The sequence below is a fragment of the Eschrichtius robustus genome, chromosome 13 (assembly GCF_028021215.1).
Source record: "Eschrichtius robustus isolate mEscRob2 chromosome 13, mEscRob2.pri, whole genome shotgun sequence".
Classification (NCBI taxonomy): Eukaryota; Metazoa; Chordata; class Mammalia; order Artiodactyla; family Eschrichtiidae; genus Eschrichtius; species Eschrichtius robustus.
Genome location: NC_090836.1, coordinates 96,060,338 through 96,080,947, shown reverse-complemented (window position 1 = coordinate 96,080,947; position 20,610 = coordinate 96,060,338). Strand labels below are relative to the sequence as shown.

Here is a 20,610-nt window from a genome sequence, read left to right as displayed (position 1 = left end):
TAATGCAATTCACCAGCCATCTGGTACTTTCTTGTGTTTAATTAACAAATATTGATTGAGCTCCTACCATGTGCCAGGCACTGTTCTAGGCACTGGGGATTCAGTGAATAAACAGAAATCCCTGCCCTCATATTCTCATGAGGAAGACAGACAATAAATAAAATATACAGGGTGTTGGAAGATGAGAAGTGCTATGGAGAAAACAGCAGAAAAAGGGGCCTGGGAAGGAGAGCCTGGGGGGCTGGGAAGGACGAGGGAGAAGGGATTCCAATTTAAATAAGGTGTTCTGGGAAGGCTTCACGTAGAAGACATTTGTGTAGACTTGAAAGAGGTGAGGGTGAGGTGTATGGATCTCTAGGGAGAGACCCAGGCAGGAACAGCATGTGCAAAGGTCCTGAGGTGGGTGTGTCCCTGAACTGGCCAGAAGCCCACTGGGTCTGGAGTGAGGAAGCAAGGGGAAGATGGTAGGAGATGGGGTTGGAGGTAACAGGGCCCCCCTTACACAGGGCCTGTAGGCTGGTGTCTGATCTTTGGCTTTTGTTCTGAGGGAGATGGGAGCCATCAGGGTTCTAGCAGAGGGAGGACAAGATATGAGTGACCTTGTACAAAACAAGATGGAGGTGGTAGCTGCAGAGGGTCCTCTGTCCACTGGCCTGGCTGGGAGAGAGGCAGCAATAAAGACTGCTGAGCAAGATGGGCTCCAGTGGGCCACAGCAGGACAGGCACCCTCAGGGGCCTCTGGTGGGCCAGACGAGGGCCAGTGACCTGGGTTCTACCTGGCTCTGTGGCTGAGCTGCTGGATCATCTTAGATCATTCTGAGCCTTATGTGCCCAGCTATGAACTGGAAATAATTCTAACACTGTTGTGAAGACCAGAGGAACTGAGCTAACTACTGGGGGAGCCCCAGAGGCTGGGAGGCTTGCTGGAGGAGGGAACCCTTGAGCTGAGCCTTGAAGTCCAGATAGAATTAAGCCTGGTGGAAGGAACGTGGGTGAGGATGGTGGGTGCTGGGGAAGAGCATCCAGGACGAGAAACAGCGTGAGCAAAAGCTGGGAGGCTGGACACCAGAAGATACTGGGTATTGAATGAGCTTAGCTGGGGATCTCTGGGGAGTGGGAGGGCTGGAGGGCCCCTCCCTTCCATCTGGCATGGAGGTCTTGTTGTTGCCCCCCCCCCCCCCCCGGCAGCAGCAGGCAGGGCTGGGCTGTCCCTTCAGCCGGTGACACTTTTTCAGCCACCTCTGGGCTCCCCTGGGCCGGCCCCGCCCCTGGGCTGCCCTGGAGGCAGGGGCGGGGCCAGGCGCCCCAGAGCCGGCAGTGGGAGGGAGGGCCTGGGAGCAGGTGGAGGGCTGGCGGCAGCGGCAGCGGGGCTGCCATGGCTCGGCCTCCGGGTCCAGAGCACCGACTCCCACCTCTCCCCTCCTGGCCTGCCCCCCATGCCTGGCAGACCTTTGCCTTTGCCGGGGCTCCTGCCTGACCAGCCTCCCCTCCCCGTCTGGTTGGGATTTGGGGGCTGAGCCGTCTGGGGTCCCAGGGCCAATGCAGTGCCGGCTCCTCCGGGGCCTGGCTGGAGTCCTGCTCACCCTGCTGTGCATGGGGCTCCTCTCCCTACGGTACTACTCAAGCCCATCCCCGCAGGGCGTGCCGGAGACCCCCGGGCTGAGCCCGCCAAGCCCTCGGCCGCCCGAGCTGCAGCTGCACGATGTCTTCATCGCAGTCAAGACAACCCGGGCCTTCCACCGCTCCCGCCTGGAGCTGCTGCTCGACACGTGGGTCTCCAGGACCAGGGAACAGGTGACAAGCGGGTGACTGCGGGCCCCAGGAGTGGCCTCTGGTCTGAGGGACTCACAGAGGACTTTCTACCAAGCTGGGGTCCCTGGCGGCCTCGAGGGAGAAGCTGCTCACCCACCTGCCGCACCTGGGCTGTCTTCTCGCTCCTTCCTGGAAGGATCAGGGGCTCCTGCGGCCCTGACTGTGTCCCTTGCTGGCCCCGGGGCCAGGTGCTCCTCAGGCCCACTGCTTCGTTTCTTCTGGGGCCAGGCTGGGCCCCTACCCCGGGCTCCTGGGTCCCTTCTGGGGGGTGGTCCCTCGATTCCCTGGTTGTCCTGGCACAGGTTTCGTTTCTGCCCACCCTGGCCCAGCCTGGCATCGGGGGCAAGGGGGGGTGTTGGGCAGCTGGGACAGAGGCCCCCGAGAGGTCCTGCCTCTGGCATGCGCCCAGGCCAGGCCGCCCCCTGTCCAGGCCCTGGATGCTGTCCTGCCCTGGCTTTGAGGGTGGAGCACAGGGACTGAGCCGCTGAGGAGGGGACAGTCTGGGGGGGGCCTGTTCAGGGAGAGCGGCAGGGGGGCATCCTTTCAGAATTCCTGACAGCCCCTGCCCCCACGCCTCTGCTGCCCAGGGTGTGCCCAGGGCGGTGGCACCTCACCTCCTGTGCTCCATTTCCTGTGGGGCACTTTCCGGGCGAGGGAGGTGGGGTGTGTGCTGCGATGGTGGCGGCTGAGGTAGTGGTGGGCAGAAGGGCAGGGCAGAGGTCTGCCTGGCATTGGGATTGTGTGTGTGTGTACACCCGCGTGCATGCTCACCCGCATGGAGCCGGCGTCAGTGTTAGATGTGCCGTGACAAGAGGCGTGTGTGTCACAGGGGTGCGCGGCTTCTGTCTTTCTGGGGAGGTGGCCCTGACACGCTGAGTCCCTTCTGGCTCTTCCCCTCCTCACATCCAGTGCCCTCCTCAAGCAAAGTCAGTGATTTGGGGGTGCTGGGAGTCATCCCTGGGGGAGGGGGAGAGGCAGATTCTCACACACACACACACACACACACACACACACACACTGTCCCCACTTTGGCTCAGTGGAAGTGATGAGCCTTCGGAGGGGGTTGGGGGCTCCTGGAGACCAAGGAGGGGGGAGGTGGTGCCTGGAAGAGGCCAGGGCCCCCTGGGGAGGGGGCACCCCTGCCCGGATTTCCTAGCACCCTGGATTAACCCTCTCCTTGCTGTACCCCTAACACCCCAGGCTCTTCCCTGGGGCTCTGCACAGCTTCTCATCTTGGGGAGATTCTGGATCCGCTTGCGGAAGCCGCCCAGCCTGGCCCTCCCCGCAGACCTTCCTGTTTATGGTGCTGTGTCTGCGTGTACCCGGGAGCATGGCCTCACGTGGTCAGAGGCCCTTTCCTGTCTCGTCTTGATCACTATGGTGGTGCGCTTGCTCCGGATGAGGAAACTGAGGCCAGAGAGGAGGAAGTGCTTGCCCCCAAGGCCTGAGGGGGCAGAGCCCAGTAGGACCCGCCTGCCATCTCCCGCTGGGGCCCCTCCTTCTCTGCTGAGACCCGGGATCCCAGAGCTGCCTAGTCACTTGGGCATCCAGCCTGGGTGTCTGGGTCTGGCAGGACCAGGCCGGCAGAGGAGAGGCAAGCAGCCCCCCTCTGTGCCCTGAGCTCAGTCCCAGATGCTAAGCAGGCAGCCAGAGGGAGTGCCTGCCAGATGCTCAGCATCTAAGTGACAGCATATCGGGTGCATCACTCTACTGAACCCTCACAACAACCCGAGTGGTAGGTATTGATATTCTCAGTTTACAGGTGAGGAAACTGAGCAAGGTTAAGCAGAGGTAGGAGATGAATTCACTCAGTTGGACACTCCCACTCCCCCCACCCCTGCCCCTACCACAAGGGGCAGAGTCTAGAAATCTTGTCCTTTAAGGCAGAGTTGAAAAAAGGAAAGATACTCAGAGGAAGAGGAGAGGAGACAGAGAGACCCACTCGTGCCACTGCATCTGGGCCCCCTTCGTTTCTACCCTTTGGCTTATCTCTTCCTGTGACCTCGGCCAAGGCCTTCCACCGTTCAGCCTCAGTTTCCCCAGCCACACAGGGCGGGAGAGTCTCGGAGCCTCTTTCAGCTCTGCTATCAGGAGCGGTCCTGAGCTGGTTAACTCCAGGGCTGGGCACCCGCCCCAGCTGGTTAAGGCAGCCGGGTGGCAGGTGGGCCTTTGTGGCAGCGAGCTGGGGCTCGTGTGGGGCCTTTGTCCCAGGCAAAGGGGGCGGGCTTGGGGGAGGCACGTTTTGTGATTCAGGGGGGGGTCTTCCTCTTCCCCACAGTCCTCGAGGAGGGTGGGTGGGGGATGGGGGGAGCAACAATGGCCCCACTTCTCCCCTCCTCTGCAGCAGATGGCCCCCGGCCACCCCTCCCCTGACCCCAGCAGGCTGTCTGTCCCTTTGTTTTCCTGCAAGGTTTTAACCATTGTCAGAGTCCCTCCTTGAACAAATCAAATGCAACCCTCAGCTCAGAGGAAACTCTGCCCGCCGCTCTTTGCCAGCCTCAGGATTCCTGGGGACCGAAACACCAGCCTCATGCACCCTGCTCGGCCCCCGGGCCCTGCTGCGGGGACCCCTCCCTTCCGCCTCCCCCCACCGATTCATTCACAGGCATTCCCTGGCCCATTTGGCCCACGCTCCAAACTTGAGAGAGTTCCACTATCTGGGTGACTGTTTGGTGGCAAAAGTTTGCCAGGGAGCAGGGCAAGAAAGGTCTGATTTATTTTACAGGCTCCCCCGGGGGCTGTGTTGAAAACAGACTTGGGGTGGGGCAGGACAGAGCAGGGAGAGCAGGGAAAAGGTGACTGCAGCAAAACGGGCAGGAGGTGACGAGGGTGGGCTGGACCGAGGGCTGGCCGCGGAGGCTCGAGGTAGAGGGTGCACCCTGGGCAGTTTGAAAGCTGGGTGGACAGAATTTGTTGACAGACTGGATGTGGGTGTGAGAGAAAGAGAGGAGGCACGGTGACCCCAAGGTGTTGGGTTTCAGCAAGATGGGGAAGAGTGAGAGGAGCCCAGGTCTGGGGGTGCTTGGGTGCTCGGTGTTCTCGCCCTCAGTCTGAGGTGCCTGCTAGACCCCCAGGGAAAAGTCTGGCTGTAGCGGGAGTTGAGGGCGGGGAGAGGTCCAGGCTGGGTTCAAATCCCAGCTCACCTCCCGCCAACCGCACAGCCTTGCTCCATCACTTACCTTCCGTTTTGCCATCTGCGAAGGGGACAGATCATAACACCTGTCTGGAGGTTTAGTGAGGTCATGGGGGACCGGGTGTATGAATGCTGTTGGTGGGTCACCTCTCCTATCTGGGAGATGTGTAAGGGCCCCGACACTTGCACAGGGAGTTTGTGTGGCTGTGAAAGTCGTGACCGTCTCCCTAAGTAGTTTGGTGTTCTAGTGTGTGGGTCTGTCTACTGAACAAGTGTTTAGGGTTCTGTATATGTGGAGGGGCCAAGCGGGACTGTGATGTGTGTGTGATGTGATGTGTGATGTGTGATGTGATGTGTGGTGTGTGATGTGTGATGTGATGTGTGATGTGTGTGTGATGTGCTGTGTGATGTGACGTGTGGTGTGTAATGTGTGATGTGACGTGTGATGTGTGTGTGTGATGTGATGTGTGATGTGTGTGTGATGTGATGTGTGATGTGTGTGTGTGATGTGTGTGTGATGTGTGATGTGATGTGACGTGTGTGTGTGTGATGTGATGTGTGATGTGTGTGTGTGATGTGATGTGTGTGTGATGTGTGTGATGTGTGATGCATGTGTGTGATGTGATGTGTGTGTGATGTGTGTGATGTGTGATGCATGTGTGTGATGTGATGTGTGTGTTATGTGATGTGTGATGTGTTTGTGTGTGTGTGATGTATGTGTGTGTGATGTGATGTGTGTGATGTGATGTGTGTGTGATGTGATGTGTGATGTGTGTGTGTGTGTGTGTGGTTGATGGAGGTGTGATTCTGCTAAGGGTGTGTGACTCTGGTAGGGACCCTGTGGGTGCTGGTCTGTAAGGGGGCTGAGTGTGAGACTGATGGGCTGGTGTATACCGCGAAGTTGTACAAAAGCTGGGTTGTGTGTGTTGTATGGGGGGGTGGGTTGGGTAGCTGAGGAAGTCATGTTGTCCTAAAGGAGCGTGTGACTGTGAGAGGGGTGTGTGTCCATCACTGAAGGAGGACAGAGGTCTGCCATGTGTGTATCCACCTGGACTTGGCTGTGGTGGGCTGTGGGCTGGCCCGGGACTCTCCTTGGCCGACCCCAGTCCTGATTCCTCTCTCCTTCCTAGACGTTCATCTTCACCGACAGCCTGGATGAAGGCCTCCAGGAGAGACTGGGTAACTCTGGGTGGGTTGGGGGCCCCTCGGCTGTTGCCAGGGAAAGCTGGGGTGGCTGTCCCCTGGCCTGGGGTTCCCCAGGAAACAGGGCTGCCCACCCTTGTCACACGTGGATTCCCCTTTTGCCCAGGAGGGGAGCAGGCTTCTTCCCTGGAAACGGGTATGGGTGTGGGGAGGGACTGTGCTGGACAAGACCCTGGACACCTGGGTCCCAGCCCGGCCTACTGTCCATTAGCTCCAGGGTCCTGGGCAGGTCAGCACCCCCTGACCTCAGTTTCCCCATATGTAAAATGGGACTGGATGCACTGCTCCAGGCTTTCTGAGGCCCCGCCTTCCTCTGCATTCTCACACTGTGTAGGGCTGTTGGGAGGAGCTGGGCAGGGGCCCCTGACCTGTCCTCCCTTATTCAGGGTCCCACCTCGTGGTCACCAACTGCTCCGCGGAGCACAGCCACCCTGCCCTGTCCTGCAAGATGGCTGCTGAGTTTGATGCCTTCTTGGCCAGTGGACTGAGGTGAGTCTTAGGGGGCAGGCGTGACCTTTGCCTCAGGCCAGTTCCTAAATGAGGTGTCTTGTCAAAAAAGTAAAGTTGTCCGGGCCCTGTGAATTTAATCACATGTAGGGCCTGCTGGGGTCTGTCTCTGGGCAGACAGATGGGATTCAAATTCTGCTATTCACCGGCTGTGTGACCTTGGGCAAGTGTCTTAACCTTCCTGAGTCTTGGTTCCCACCTGTGAAGTGGGCACAACTTCCTCATGAGCTTACACCAGACGCTGCCTGGCACAGAACAGGTGCCTTCAATGTTAGCCTCCCCCACCCCATAACTCTGTTGACTGATTATGAGGGCGCAGGGCAGAGTCTGGCTGGCTGGCAGCCCTTGGGAACCCCCTCCAAGTTCACTGTCCCGCATTCCATCCCCACAGGTGGTTCTGTCATGTGGATGACGACAACTACCTGAACCCGAGGGCGCTGCTGAAGCTGCTAAAAACCTTGCCGTGGACCCGCGACGTCTACATCGGCCGGCCCAGCCTGAACCGGCCTATCCACGCTTCCGAGCCGCAGCCGAACAACCGCACGGTCGGTTCCCTCGCTGCCTCCTTCGTGCATTGGCCGCTGGCCCCGGGGGCGGGGCCATGCGGGGCGGGGCCATTCGGGGGCGGGGCTGTGGAGGGGTCCGGTGGGTTTTCTGGGTTTCAGATTTGGCTGCATCCGGGTGTGTCTGGGCTGGTGGCTTCGCCTGTGATCCTCAGTCTCCTCCTTTATGAAATGGGGAGATTGAGATAATGCAGGTAAGGCACAGAGACTGGCGCTTAGTAGGGCCTCGGCCACGGAGGAGCAGGGGCTCGTCCTGGTCACAGAGTGAGCATGGGGGGGTGAGTTGAGGCTTCCTGACTCCACGGCGGGGCTCCTAGCCACCCGGTATCACCATGTAGTTGTACAAATTGTTAAAATGCTGAATCTGCTGGGCAGGGTAGTGAATTGTGGCTGCCGGGAGCCCCTGAACCCTCCCCTCCCCTCCTCTCCTCTAGACACCCCTCCTCTTTCCAGATTTCACTAACCAGCAACTGAGTTGACACCTTGCACAACAGGGTCCCCAGCACCAGCTTCAGCTCCAGACCTGAATGGACAGGTTTAGGTCGCCAGATTTTGCCCCTAGGGCTCCCGTGGCCCCTGTGAAGAGTCAGGCCATGGGTCCCCCTCTCTAGACGTGGTGCCTGGAGCAGGAGCTGGGCCAGTTGTGGGGTTTTCTCCCTCCCAGGGTCACCATCTGCTTCACTAGGGAAACCGAGAGCAGGAAACACAGAACCTTAATTATCTGCAGCTAATCAGCCTCTGAGCCCTAATTAAATCTTCCTGGGCCTTGGGGGAGCGCGTATGAGCGAGCTGATGCCAGGTGAGCCGCGGGGTCCTCCAGACTCCCACACCACCTCATCCCTGACCTAAGGGTTTGAGAGCTCCGCTCTGGAACCTGACTCCTAGGGTTCACATACCAGCCCTGCTACCTCCTGGCTTTGTGACCTTGAATGAAGTCACCTCACCTCTCTGTGCCTCGGTTTCCTTATCTGTAAAATCAGTGAAAACAGTCACTACCTCATAGGGCCATTGTGAGCAAAAAAAGAATTAAATGCGGTCATCTATCCAAGGGCTTGGAACGGGATCTGGCACGTGGTGGACACTAGTGAGCGTTATCAATCAGCACCCGACTCATCTCAGCCTCATCTCTGAGCTGTGTTCTTCCTGTGCTGGTTCAGGACACACCCAGTCCTGGGCACACCCAGTCCCCGACCTCACAACGTGCATGAATGCCCTCCTTGTCAGACACCCCACCAGCGGGATCCCAGGACTCTGCTCCAAAGTGTCCTGGCCTGTTAAGACCCTGGCATCCCCCAGGGTAGGACAGCAAAGGGGACAAGGGCTTGGGCTTGGAGTCAGTCCCAGCTCTGGGACCTCAGTCAAGTGACCTCAGTTCTGTGCACCTTGGTCACCTCACCTGCAGCACAGGGCTCCGCAGTCCGTGCTCAGGGTTAGGCGCTTGCATGGTCACTGCTGATGTTGCTATAGTTCTCTGGGAGTGGAAGCCCTGCCCTCATTAATTCATTAAACAAGCATTTATTGGGCACCTCCTGTGTGTCAGGTCCTCAAGAAACCATTCATTCTGCCTGTTTGAGGCCTGACCTCTCTCTAAGAGGGCAGAGTTTCCAGAAGTAAGCTCGTAGAGGTCTTTAGGAGGAGGACACCTCTGGGCCAGGAGAGCCATTGGATTTCAGAACTGGAGCCAATGTTGTACTCACAGGTGACAAATCTGAGGTACAGAGAGGGGCAGGAACTTTCTCAAGGTTACACAGCTGTGCAGTGGAGGAGGCGGGGGCCCCTCCACTTTCCAGCTCCCTGCCCACGGCTCTTCTCACTGCTGCATCGTGGGAGGTAACCCAACCCAATGCAACATGCATCAATGAAGCACCAACTCTGTACTTGGGAGAAGGTAACTTTAGGGCACTTGTTTGACCAAGAGATGGTACAGCTGAAAAGGTTCAGTGTTTCTCAAAAGCCTTAAAGAAATTCATGGGTGAATTCACAGGTCCTCACAGAGGAGGTAGAAGAGGCCTTGGGCCATGGTGATGTTGGGTGAGGGCAGAAAGTGGTTTACACCCCAAAGGGGTGGTATTGGTTGCTGAGATTGAAATGCCAAGGGGTTTGCTGGCTTCAGGGGCTCACAGGCCTGCCTGCCCTTCTCTCTTTCCTCCATGAGACCTCATTCTCTCCTTTTGCAGAAAAGCTTTCTTGGTCCCAGGAGTTGGGAGTGGCGAGGCCAGTGTACATGGCCCGGTGTAAATGGCATCAGGATTATATTTACTGGTGACCCTGTAAAAGCATCTCTCCCTCACAGCATATGGAACTCAGGCGAGGACTCTGATTGGCTGGCTGAGTCATGTGCCTGTCGCTGAGCCAGTCACTGGGTCAAAGGTGTGGTCTTGTGATCCATCATTCCTGGGGCACCTGCCCGTATCTGTGGCCTATGGGAGCAGGTGCTGTGTTGGGCAGTCCCTCCTGAACCACACGGGGATGTTTCTCTGAGGATAGGGATAAGGTGCACTGGGTAGACAAATAGGATATGTGTCCTCTTTAACTGAAATCCAGCCAGATTGGGGTCTAATTGGTGTCCCCATCATTCTTAAATAGCTATGTGACTTTGGGTCTCGGTTTCCTTATCTATAAAATGGGCATAATAATGTCAGGCTGTAGGAAGACTCTAGTGAGATGTGAAGTAAAAAGTTTTGAGCCATGCTGGTTGGGGGTAAGGGGGGGCCTGGCTGTTGCCCCCACCCCAGGTCACCCTACATTTTGGCCCTCCCCATCTCTCCCCACAGAGGCTGGTACAGTTCTGGTTTGCCACCGGGGGTGCCGGCTTCTGCATCAACCGCAAACTGGCTTTGAAGATGGCCCCATGGGCCAGGTAAGCAGAGACCTAAAGACTGGTGGAAGAGGTGGTGGGGGGGGATGCAGAGAGGCGGTGTTGGCTGGTGTGTGGGTGGGGCCTTTGCAGCAGGAAGGGCTTGAGAGAGAGCTCAGGAGAAACTACCTCTCATTCCCGCTGCATCACAGAGTTACACAGTGGTGAGCAAGCCACCTGTCACCATGCCCTTGGGGGTACACCGCCTAGTGCACTCTGCCACACACAGGCAAGTTGTGTAATCTCCAGGAGCCTCAGTGCCCCCATCTGTAAAATGGACCTGATAGTACAATGGCCAGTGGTTGTTGTAAGGGTTAAATGAAAAAGTGTCTGGGCTGGCACCTGGCAGGAGCCCGGCAAACATTAGGTCCCATTTTCAGCCCTCTTCTGACTGGTCACTGTCACAGGGGAGGTGAAGGCCAACTGGAGGGGCACTCAGAGGAGGGAGTAGGGCCTTCTGCTTGGGGAAAGGAGGGAAGGCTTCCTGGAAGAGGTGGCATTTGAGCTGGGATGGTCCTAGAGGGCTCAGACTGCGGGGGATCGTGGGAGTAGTGGAAGCCCTCAGTACCTGGTGGGGGTACTGATATTCTAGAGAGGACGTGGCAAAGGTCTAGCCTCTTGAGGTCTGCCGAGCGGGCTGTTATTCACAGCCACATCAGTGTCGCTACCTTGAATTGAGGGTTGACTCTGAGCCAGGTCTGTGCTTTGCTAAGAGTATCACAGCCCCCAGGGAGGAAGGGGTGTTGGCCTTATTTCTACTTGGCTGAGGAAACTGAGGTACTGAGAGGTTAAGCAAAGTAATTGGTTCAAGGTCACTCAACTGCTGGGTTTGGCTCTAAGGCCTGCGTGATCTGTCACCACACCAGCCTGCCGTGCCCTGTCCTGGATGGGTGGGGTCCTCCGGGGGCAATTTGTGCCCTGACTGGGAGCAGGAGTGCTGTCCTAGTATCTGTCGACAGCAGGCATGTACCCACAACCAGGGGTCATCCCTGTGCCTGGGGTGCCCCCATCTAGGCTTCTGTCCACCTCTATGGTACATTTGTGTGATTTAGAAAAATGTACCCACTCTGGGCAGGTGCAGCCTGGGGAGGGGAGCAACGGCTGGGTTTCTGCACCCACTCGACCCCTCGGTCAGGCATCCTGCGCAGCAGGGCAAGCTGCCCCGCCTGGCACCCCCGCGGCATTCGTGGGGTATGCAGTCAGGTGACGCCCTTGCCTGGAACACTGCTCCTCCCCTGCTCGGCACCTGGCTGACTCCAGCTCATCCTGTAAGACTCTGTTTAAAAACTGCTACTGCCATAATTAAGTAAAGAGCAAAACAAAAGCCTGCCACATCCCCTGGGAATCCACCTTGTCCTCCCTGTGTCCCCAGGCCTCGTGCTTCCCTCTGACTTAGCACCAGTCCTCCTCTGAAATGACCTGCTCCTCTATCTGTCTCCCTCCAGAATCGGGGCTGCTGTTGAGGGCAGGAAGCATTTCTTTCTCATCTCTGTGTCCTCAGCCTCTGTGTCATGGTGGCTGGCAGCAGGTAGATGCTCAAACTCAAGAATGAATGAATGAATGAGTGAATGAATGAAAAGAAAGAGAGAGAAGGAAAGGATACATTTATAAAGGGCTTCATTTCACCTTTCCTCCACTTAATCTTCACAACAGCCTTGTGAGGGCAGGGCCATTATCATGCCCATTTTACAGAAGAGGAAACTGAGGCTCCCCGAGGCTTGTGACTTGCACAAGGCTACACAGTATGCAAGAGGCAGATGCTAGAGCCGAGCTCTGTTTTCCCAGATGGCCCTGGCAGAGGCAGGGTCTTCAGGGAGTCAGGGAGGGCTCTAGGTGTCGAGGCCTTAGGTCAGTGGCTGCAGCATGACTCTGTCCCTCAGTGGCCCCCGCTTCGTGGACACATCTGCCCTCATCCGGCTGCCTGATGACTGCACTGTGGGCTACATCGTTGAGTGCAAGCTGGGCGGCCACCTGCAGCCCAGCCCCCTCTTCCACTCCCACCTGGAGACCCTGCAGCTGCTGGGGGCTGCCCAGCTCCCAGAGCAGGTGAGCCAGCCTTGGGGCAGGTGGCACTGGGGAAGGTGTTTGTGGGAGCTCTCCCCTATTGATGGGGAAACTGAGGCCCAGGGTGGTAAAGGATCCCCTTGAGGGCATGCAGTGTCTCAGCTCTCTCCACCTCTAACCCTCAAGGGTCTGCATTTATGATGCTAAAATTCTTTGATCTGGTTCCCAAATGCCAGCTGGAGGGACCTGCACACATGAGATGAAGCTCATCTTGAGGTTCAGACCACCCAGCTCGCCACATGCTACCTCCTTCCCTCTCTCCTCTCTTCAACCTCCCATCCTCCCCGCACCCTCTGAAGGGGCCAGTCCTTTTCAACTGCCTATCGGCAGCCCTCTCCTTCACCAAAGCTTACCCGTCTACTGATTGCTGCTTTTCCTTCTCACTCAGGTGTCACTGGGAAGGACCAGGTCTTCAGTAGGGACATCCAAGTGTAATGTCAGGCTCGGGAAGGGGTAGGGACCCCTCCCACCACCTGGCAAGTAATGACTCTGCTGAGGTCCAACTGGCTCTGCCTTGCAGACACGCCCTCCAACTCATGGGTTTCCAGCCCCGTAGAGGGTCCTGGCTGGGAGGCCCCTGGGATCTTCTGCCCCATGGTGTGAGTCAGAGCCCTTTTGGCTGCAAGTGACAGAGGCAACAGACTAATTAAACAGAAAAGGTCATTTATGGGCCTGCATACCTGGGAAGCTGAGGGCTTGGCCTGACTTGCTAGATCTGGCAGGGTCTGGGTGCTCAGACTCTGTCCCTCCCCTCTCTCATGTGCCCTCCCCCACGTTGGCCTCATTCTCAGGCAGGCTCAGCCCTCATGCTGGCAAGGTGGCAGCCCCAGGTTTCCACCCCACCCATGGGAAGAGAGCTCCTCCTTCCACCAGATCTCAGGACTGGCGCTCATTGGTCACATGGCCCACTTGGGTCACATGACCTGTTTCCTACTAGCGCCTAGAGTTAGAGTTGATTGGCCAGGCCTAGAACGGGGATGCAGATTGGTCCCATTAGGACCACAGCCAGGAAAGAGGGGCAGATTTTGGATAGCCAAAACCAGGGCACCCTAAAGGTGGGGTTTTCAGATCCCTCGCTGTGCCAGGCACCACACTGGGGGCCTTAACTTCTTTAACTCTCTGCTTCCTCACAGCATTCACGTGGGGGTGAGTCCTAACATTATTCCCATTCTACAGATGGAAAAACTGAGGCCCAGAGAGTGGAACTAACTGTGGCACACAGCTAGTAGAGGACAGAGAGGGATTTGAACCCTGCTTGGGTGGCCCCTAAGCCCACAGTCTTTAACCACTGTGCTTGACTACCTCTTGACACGTGTCATCATCCTGCATCCTCACTTCTCGTGGAGTGACCTTAGGCTCTGGGTGGAGACGGATTGCCCAGGCCCTAGAGTGGGTCTCAGGAAACCTCCGTTCAGGCATGCAACTTCCTGGAAAGGTGCTTTCCTGCCTTGAGCCTCAGTTTCCCAATCTGTAGATGAGGGAATCGTTCCAGCCTCCCTAGTAAACTGGACCGTTGGGGGCACAAATGGGATCATGGTCAAAGGGGAGTGGGGTGGGGCCCTCAGCGGAACACCTGTTACTGACGGTGGAATTTCAGGTGCAGAGGCAGGCTTTTTGTGTCCCTCAAAATGCCTTATGTGCCTTCTCTGTTTCTGCCCAAATGCTGCCCCCTTGTGGAGTTGCCAGTGGGACACCCCGCACCCTTCACTCTCTTCTCTGTGTCTCTCTGCGCAGGTCACCCTCAGCTATGGCGTCTTTGAGGGGAAACTCAACGTCATTAAGCTCCACGGCCCCTTCTCCCCTGAGGAGGACTCCTCCAGGTGGGTCTGGAGGCTGAAACTGTAGGATGGGAGGAGTGGGGCCTGCGCCCAGGCATCCAAAGATGGAGGAGCCGGGAGGGAGGGAAGTGAGAGAGGCCAGTGGCTGACAGCGCAGAGCTGGGAGTGGAGGCAGTGGATTTCAGTATCTGCTCTGTTACTGGCTTGCTGTGTGAACTTGGTCAGGTGCCTTGCCCTCTCTGGACCTTAGTCGCCCCATTTGTAACACAAGGAGGCTGAGCGATGTGGATCTGAAGGGCTCTCCCAGGCCTGATCCTCTGGGAGCCTGTGAAAGACTGAGCTCTCTTCACTGAGCACAGGAGATGCTCTAATGGAGGCGCTCCAGGCACTCATGGGGAAATGAAAAGAAAATCTTTCTTAGGCTCTTTGTTTCTTTGATGATACTTTTCGATGGATAGAGGGTTGGAATGGGGGCTAGAATGCCACTTAGGCACCTTCCAGTTCTGTCCCCAAAGACTCCCTGGGGGGATTAGGGCTGCTCAGCCCAGCCCCCTCCGTCCCACCCCCAGCCCCGATTGCTGTAGGGCAGCTCAGAGCACAGCCTGTGACATACTGTGGCAGGGGAGCAAGACCTACTCAAGGAAGTAAAAGAAGCCAGTGTGACTGGAATGTGGGAGAAGAGAGGAGAGTGGTGTCAGATTCAGTTTGGGAGGTGGCAGGGAACACCCTCCCCCATGCCCCCGAAGGCCTTGTAGGCTCTGTCTGGACTTTGGATTTATCTGTAGGGTAACCCTTAGGGGAGCCAGCACTCCTGCCCCTGAAATTCTGCGGAGCTGTCTGGCTGGGGGCAGAGGACTCACAGCTATCCCAAGGCTGCCGGGACCAGGGCTGTGTTGAACAAGTTGGACATTACAAGGAGACAGAGTTTGGCTCAAATTCTAAGAGGAAAGGAGCTGCCTGCTAATAGAGTGAGCTCCCCATCAGTGGAGGTGTGGAAGCTATGGCTATACTGCCAAGACGTTTAAGAATCAGTGTTAAATTCTCTCAAAGCCTGAAGATTTAGAATCTAAAGGTTGCTACCTAGTGGGGCTGGTGCCAACTGGGGACTCAGATATGTGCGGTCAGATGGTGTGGCCTCAGCTGAGGCCTCTTCATGGTTTCTCGGGCTTTTGAAGTCTTTATAAACCAGTGGTTCTCAACCAGGGACCATTTTGCAGCTCCCCGCAACGCCCCCCACTAAGGGACAATTGGCAGCGTGTGGGGACATTTTTGATCGTTAGGACTCAGGGGATGCGTGCTGGCATCTAGTGGGTGGAGTCCAGGGGTGCTGCTAAGTATCCTACAATGCACAGGACAGCCCCACACCGGAATTATCTGGCCCCCAGTGTTCATCGTGCTGAGGTGGAGAAACTCTGCTCCAGAGCATATCTGTGACGCGCTCCCCAGGAACCCGTGGGGGTGACCCGTCTTGTCCATTTCTCGTCTCTCCACAGGTTTCGCTCCCTCCATTGTCTCCTCTACCCGGATACTCCCTGGTGCCCACAGCTGGTGGCCCGATGAACCCTGAACCTCCGGGCAAAGGTTGAGCTGAAGCCTCTGGTCGTCCTTAGCCTCCCAGGCGGCCTTGAGGACCCGTGGCAGTTCCTGTGTGGGCAGCAGTCCCTGGCAGGGCCTCTGTGGTGGGCAGGCCCAGGATTGGATGGTGGCTGGCGGTAAAGGCATCCCAAGCCCCTGGGAGGTGGGCTGGACAGCCCAGGACCAGGTGCACCGTGTGAGGGCCAGAGAGGCCTCAGGAGCTGGACTTCCACGGGCCTTAGGTGGCTGAACTGAACAAAGGTAGGGGTCCTTGAGCTGCTCGGGCTCAGGAGTCCTAACTCTCCAGAGAATTGCATGGGTCCCTTGGTGTGGTCAGAGCCCCCACCTCTGGTCTCTCAGTCACTCTCCTGGGGTCAAGCGCTGGGCCACCCACTCCTGGCTTCCTCGGCTGGATCCCCAACCACCGAGGGGACCCAGGTGGAAGAAGGGCAGAATCCAGGGTCTGCGGCAGATACTGTTATTGCCGACCAGTCTCCAGTCCCTGCTCCCCACCCGATTTTGTTTGGAGCATCAGAATGTCCAGACCCAGATGACGAATCAGAATGGGTCCTAGCCAGTCATGATGATCCTTTTGCTCACTTTCCCAGCTTCCCTTTCTGTTAGGAGCCACTATATGACCCAGCTCTGGCCAGAGCCAGAGCTCTGTCTGTTAGTGCAAATTAAGCAAAGCCAATAGAGAGGCTTCTGGGGAAGGTTTTGCAGCCCCAGACCCCATCTTCCTGCTGTGAATGTGGGTGTGATGTCTGGGTCTAGGGCAGCCACCTTGCTACCATGAAGGAAAGGCCAAGACAATCATCCACAGCTGTCCCTTCCAACATCTGGTTGTGTAAGAATATTAAACCCTTATTTGTTTAAGCCTTGCTGGGTTCAGTTTTCTGTTACGTGCAGCCAAAGTCGTTCCTGGCCAGGGCAGGGTCTTTGATCTGTCTGTCGCAGTGGTGTTGATTTGGGTCCCTCGGCTAGACAGCCCTGCCCTACCCTTGCTGGCTGTGTGACCTTGAGGAATCCACTTGGTCTCTCTGGCCTGTTTGCTCATTTTTCATATGAGAAAAGGAATACCTACCTCGCGGGTTGTAGGTGAGATGATGCAGAGTTTGTAAAGGGCACAGCACAGAGAAAGGAATGGCTCAGTGAACAGTGATGGTAAGTAGTGTGTGCTGTGTCACTGCATGCCAGGGCATATAAGGGTGTGCATGTGCCGTACACCCTTCTACGCTCGTCTGTGCCTAAAGACGTATGTGGGGTGTATGGATGTGTTTGTGCCTGTGTCACACCTGTGTGTGTGTGAATATCTGTGTGCTATGAGGTGCTGGTTTGCTGGGGACGATTCTTCCTTTTATCTGTCTTCAGGGCCTGGGTTGGCGTGGCCAGAGAATCAAGGAAGGCTGAATGGAGCTAAGGGATTCAGCCTCTGGTATCAGATAAAAGGGCACTTTGACAGCCCAGGTAGGAGCTGAGTAAAGGTAAATGCCCTTAGAATTTCATGTCCCGAAGAGGTTGCATGACTGAATGAAAGTGATCATGGTGAAATTTCAGGCCTGATGGTACCTGTGGGGCAGGCTAGGAAGGAAAATTGTCTGCCCCCCACCAGCATCATGCTCAGAGATGTTGGGGAGTTGGCGTCACAGTGGGACTCAGGGCTGAGGGGATGAGGGAGGGAGGACAAGGGGGCGCTGAACCAGGCAGCCGGGACTGGGGGCTCCTTTGGAGCACGTCCTCCAGCCCTTGAAGGACCTTGTCCCTGCCGCAACTCTGTCTGGGCTGATGGAACCGCCGAGCGCTGGAGCCTTAGCACCTTCTTTTCCAAGGAGGAGCCTGACCCAGAGGGAGGCCGCTCTGTGCTTGTTAGGTGCAGGGCTTCCTTTCTTTCTGGGTTGACCTAATGCTGGGTTTGTGGGATACGAGCCGAGTGGGGCGGCCCCTGGGCCCACAGCCCGGTCGGGATGGGATAGCGTGTTGTACTGCCGCTGTCCTCTCCACCCTGTACGCGGAAGGCTGCCGGCTGGACCGCTTTTAGAAGCAGCAGCAAATTTGCAGGTTGCTCCCAGATTCTGAGGGTCGGGTGGAGGGAATAGGACTCGGGCCATCTGCTGCCTCCATTGTCCCAGAATAGCTGCTGTAGGGCGGGGAGCAGAGTCAGCAAGGATCAGAATTGGGATGGAGGAAGGAGGGAGGCTGAGTTTAACCCTCCGTGGGTCCGTATGGGAGGGTGTGAAGCTGCCTGTAGGCTGTGCTAAGGTGACCCGTGTGGGCCCCACAGGCAGGGACTGGGAGCAAAGTTGGACCAACTTGTCTCGGCTTTGCTGTGCACCTTGGGCAAGTATTATTCCCATTTTACAGGTTAGGAAACTGAGGCACAGGGAGAAGGCCCTTGGTCCAGGTCACAGGGCTTTCAGGTGCCAGGGCCAAGGTTTGAGACTCCACAGTGGTCATCACAGCGTGGGATGACCCTGCAAGCTCAGAGGGCCTCCTCAGGCCTGGGCTCTATCCTCCTTTCCCCCTCTGCCTCTATGCCCTTGGGCAGGTGACTTCACGGTTCACTGGCCTCACCTGTGAAATAGGCACAATGACCTCTACATAGTGTGCAGGGGCGGTCTTGAGATGCTGCGTAGAAAACTCCTGTGGCGGGTAGTTACTCAATAACCACTGTCTCCCTGCCCTCCCCAAGCTCAGTGTTCTCGGCTGTAAAAGGGGGTGGAAGGGGCGCTGGACTGGCCATCACCTCCACTCCGCCGTCTGGTCTGGGTCATGGTCAGTCTCGCCTGTGTTACCATAGCAGCCTCCTCGCTGGCCTCCCCTCAGGCCCCCTCACCCTTGCCCACTGGTGCTGAGCACACTCGCCTCCTCGTTACTGCTGATGGTGCGCAGCTTCTCTGCCTGCCCCAGCTCTCCCTCTCCCTGGAATGCATGACTGGATCGCTCTTGTCAAGCTCCAATGTCCTCTCCTAAGGAGGCTCTCCTTGATCACCCACCACAAAGTGGCTGCCTGACCACCATCACCTTGCTCTGGGGTAGCTCTTTACATGGCTCTAAACGTCTCTTGTTGGTGTACCTGCTTGCTCAAGTATTTGTTGTTCGCCCCCATCTGACTGTTGGCTCTGTGATCCCAGGGATTGTGGTGGTTTTTTCTCACTCCTGCTCACTGCCTGGTGCATAGTAGATGCTTAACAAATATTTGTGGGATGAGATGAAAAATGAGTGAATGAGTTTCTCAGAGCTATTCCAGCTTTGTCAGTTTTAAGATTTTACGAAAGGTGCTAAAACCCCTTGGGGACCAGGTGATGGGGAAGCTTTATAATGGAAGGATCAGGCTGGTAACGTTGATCATTTTTAGTATCACACACAAAAGGAATATCTGACCTTACTTGCTCCTGATATGGTGCACTAGGAAGGACACAGCTTCACCCAGGAAGTCCGCTTGCCAAAATAATTGACTCTACACAGATCAACCCTCTGGGTCTAAATATCAGTTTCCAGGATTTGGGCGGGGAGTGGGCAGTGGAACATGTAAAATGACACCAGGAGGGCTCAATCCACCAAATCAACAATGAGGACAATTCTACAGGACAAAGAACCTGGTTTCTTCAACAAGTAAAATGACATAAAAAAGGGAAAGAGGAAGGAATGTTAGAGATTAAAACAGATTTAAGAGTCATAGCAACAAAATGCAGTGCATGGACCTTGTTTAGATCCTGGTTCAAAAAATGGACCCTAAAAAGACATTTTTTTTTAGATTAATTTGTTCTTTTATTTGCCAGCATAACTACAGTAGCCTGCAAACTTTTTTAATCTAAAAAGTACATTTTACATCACAATCCAACAAACACACACATATATAATATGTATACACATATAAAAGTGAAACAAAAGTTTTGCCAAAAACGTCTACCCTCGGTGTTAATTCTTTTTAAGACATTTTTTTTTTTTTAACCAAGGCTGAACTGTACTGACCCATCATAATCACCAAAGTCCCTAGTGCATCTTAGGGTTCACTTTATGCAGTGAATAGTTTTGCACGTTCTATGGGTTTGGACAAAAGTATGATGACATAAAATCATTACAATGTCATACAGTGTATTTTCACCGCTCATAAAAACTTCTGTATTCTGTGTATTCATCTCCCCTCTCCCCTCAAACTCCTGGCAACCATTGATCTTGTTATTGTCTCCATTGTTCTGCCTTTTCCAGAATGGCATATAGTTGGAATCTGTTTTTCTTTTTTCTTTGAAGAGAGGGGTTCAAAGCCTATATGCCTATAAGAGCACTCATGGCCCACCCACGTGTGGACAGGACAGGCTCCAGGTGGCAAACTCCCCCACTAAATACTGTAGCTTTCCTTCCAGTACTGAGCCCGGCCCCACTGGTCCTGCCCAGCAGCCATGTGGAGGTTCAGGGGGATATGTGGTGGGTATTTGTTCATAGGAAGGCCACAAGGTTTGTGCCCCTTGTCACAATGAACCCAGATTCCTGTCGGGTGTTAAAAAGACATTTTTGATAAAAATGAGGAAATTTGAATGTGGACTTTGCATTAGATGGTATTAAGAAATTGTTAATTTTATTAGGTGTGATAATGAGGTTACTTTTTCAGAAATGTTCTAATATGTGAGAGATACATTCTGAATATATTCTGAAATGATATATTGTCTGGAATTTTCTTTAAAGAGACGCTTGGGGGAAGGAATTAAATAAGGATGTTAAAATGGGGATGGTTGTTGAAGCGGGGCGATGGGCACGTGGGGGTTCATTTTTCCTATTCCCTTTGTTTTGGTGTGTGTTTGGAATTTTCCATAAAAAATAGTAAAATTAAATAAATAAGAGGGCCTGTGGATATTCCATTTTGCTAGCTATGGCCCTCCCCCTTTGCTTTTCCCCTTTCTCTCTCCTCTGTCCCCTCCTCCATGCCCCACATTCAGGCCCAGAGAACATCTGTTCTCATCAGACACTGCTGTCCTGAGTCTACTTCCTGTTCTCCCCAAACACCCAGAGAAAGGAGAGGCAGACCTTGACCAGAAGCTGGCCCCTGCCTGATTTGCATTTTGCCTGTTTCCTGGTTTCCTTGAGGCCCATCCTGACTTCTTTTGGTTCTGAACACTTGTC

General features: G+C 55.5%; 1 protein-coding gene and 1 pseudogene across 2 annotated transcripts; one reads left to right on the top strand and one right to left on the bottom strand.

Moving 5' to 3' along the window:
* The first annotated feature begins 1,539 nt into the window (after window positions 1-1,539).
* On the top strand, window positions 1,540-16,351 carry MFNG (MFNG O-fucosylpeptide 3-beta-N-acetylglucosaminyltransferase). 2 transcript variants are annotated; one of them, XM_068560781.1, is made up of 8 exons: window positions 1,540-1,794; window positions 6,076-6,124; window positions 6,535-6,637; window positions 7,047-7,200; window positions 9,993-10,078; window positions 11,956-12,121; window positions 13,874-13,959; window positions 15,411-16,351. In XM_068560781.1, the coding sequence occupies exons 1-8, from the start codon at window positions 1,540-1,542 to the stop codon at window positions 15,475-15,477; spliced, it is 966 nt and encodes a 321-aa protein (XP_068416882.1). In that variant the 3' UTR covers window positions 15,478-16,351. The 2 variants fall into 2 exon arrangements, with proteins under 2 accessions (XP_068416882.1, XP_068416883.1); XM_068560782.1 differs by lacking the exon at window positions 6,076-6,124 and having other exon boundaries at window positions 1,540-1,801.
* A 3,561-nt stretch (window positions 16,352-19,912) lies between these two features.
* LOC137776001 (small nucleolar RNA SNORA11) lies at window positions 19,913-20,005 on the bottom strand (annotated as a pseudogene).
* Window positions 20,006-20,610: the final 605 nt, after the last annotated feature.

What these genes read in the sequence shown, in the direction of transcription:
- MFNG (XM_068560781.1), top strand. Translation starts at nt 1,540, where the DNA reads ATGCAGTGCCGGCTCCTCCGGGGCCTGGCTGGAGTCCTGCTCACCCTG. An exon ending in TTCTTGGCCAGTGGACTGAG is followed by an intron (nt 6,638 to 7,046) that starts GTGAGTCTTAGG and finishes CCATCCCCACAG; the next exon opens with GTGGTTCTGTCATGTGGATG. An exon ending in AAGATGGCCCCATGGGCCAG is followed by an intron (nt 10,079 to 11,955) that starts GTAAGCAGAGAC and finishes TCTGTCCCTCAG; the next exon opens with TGGCCCCCGCTTCGTGGACA.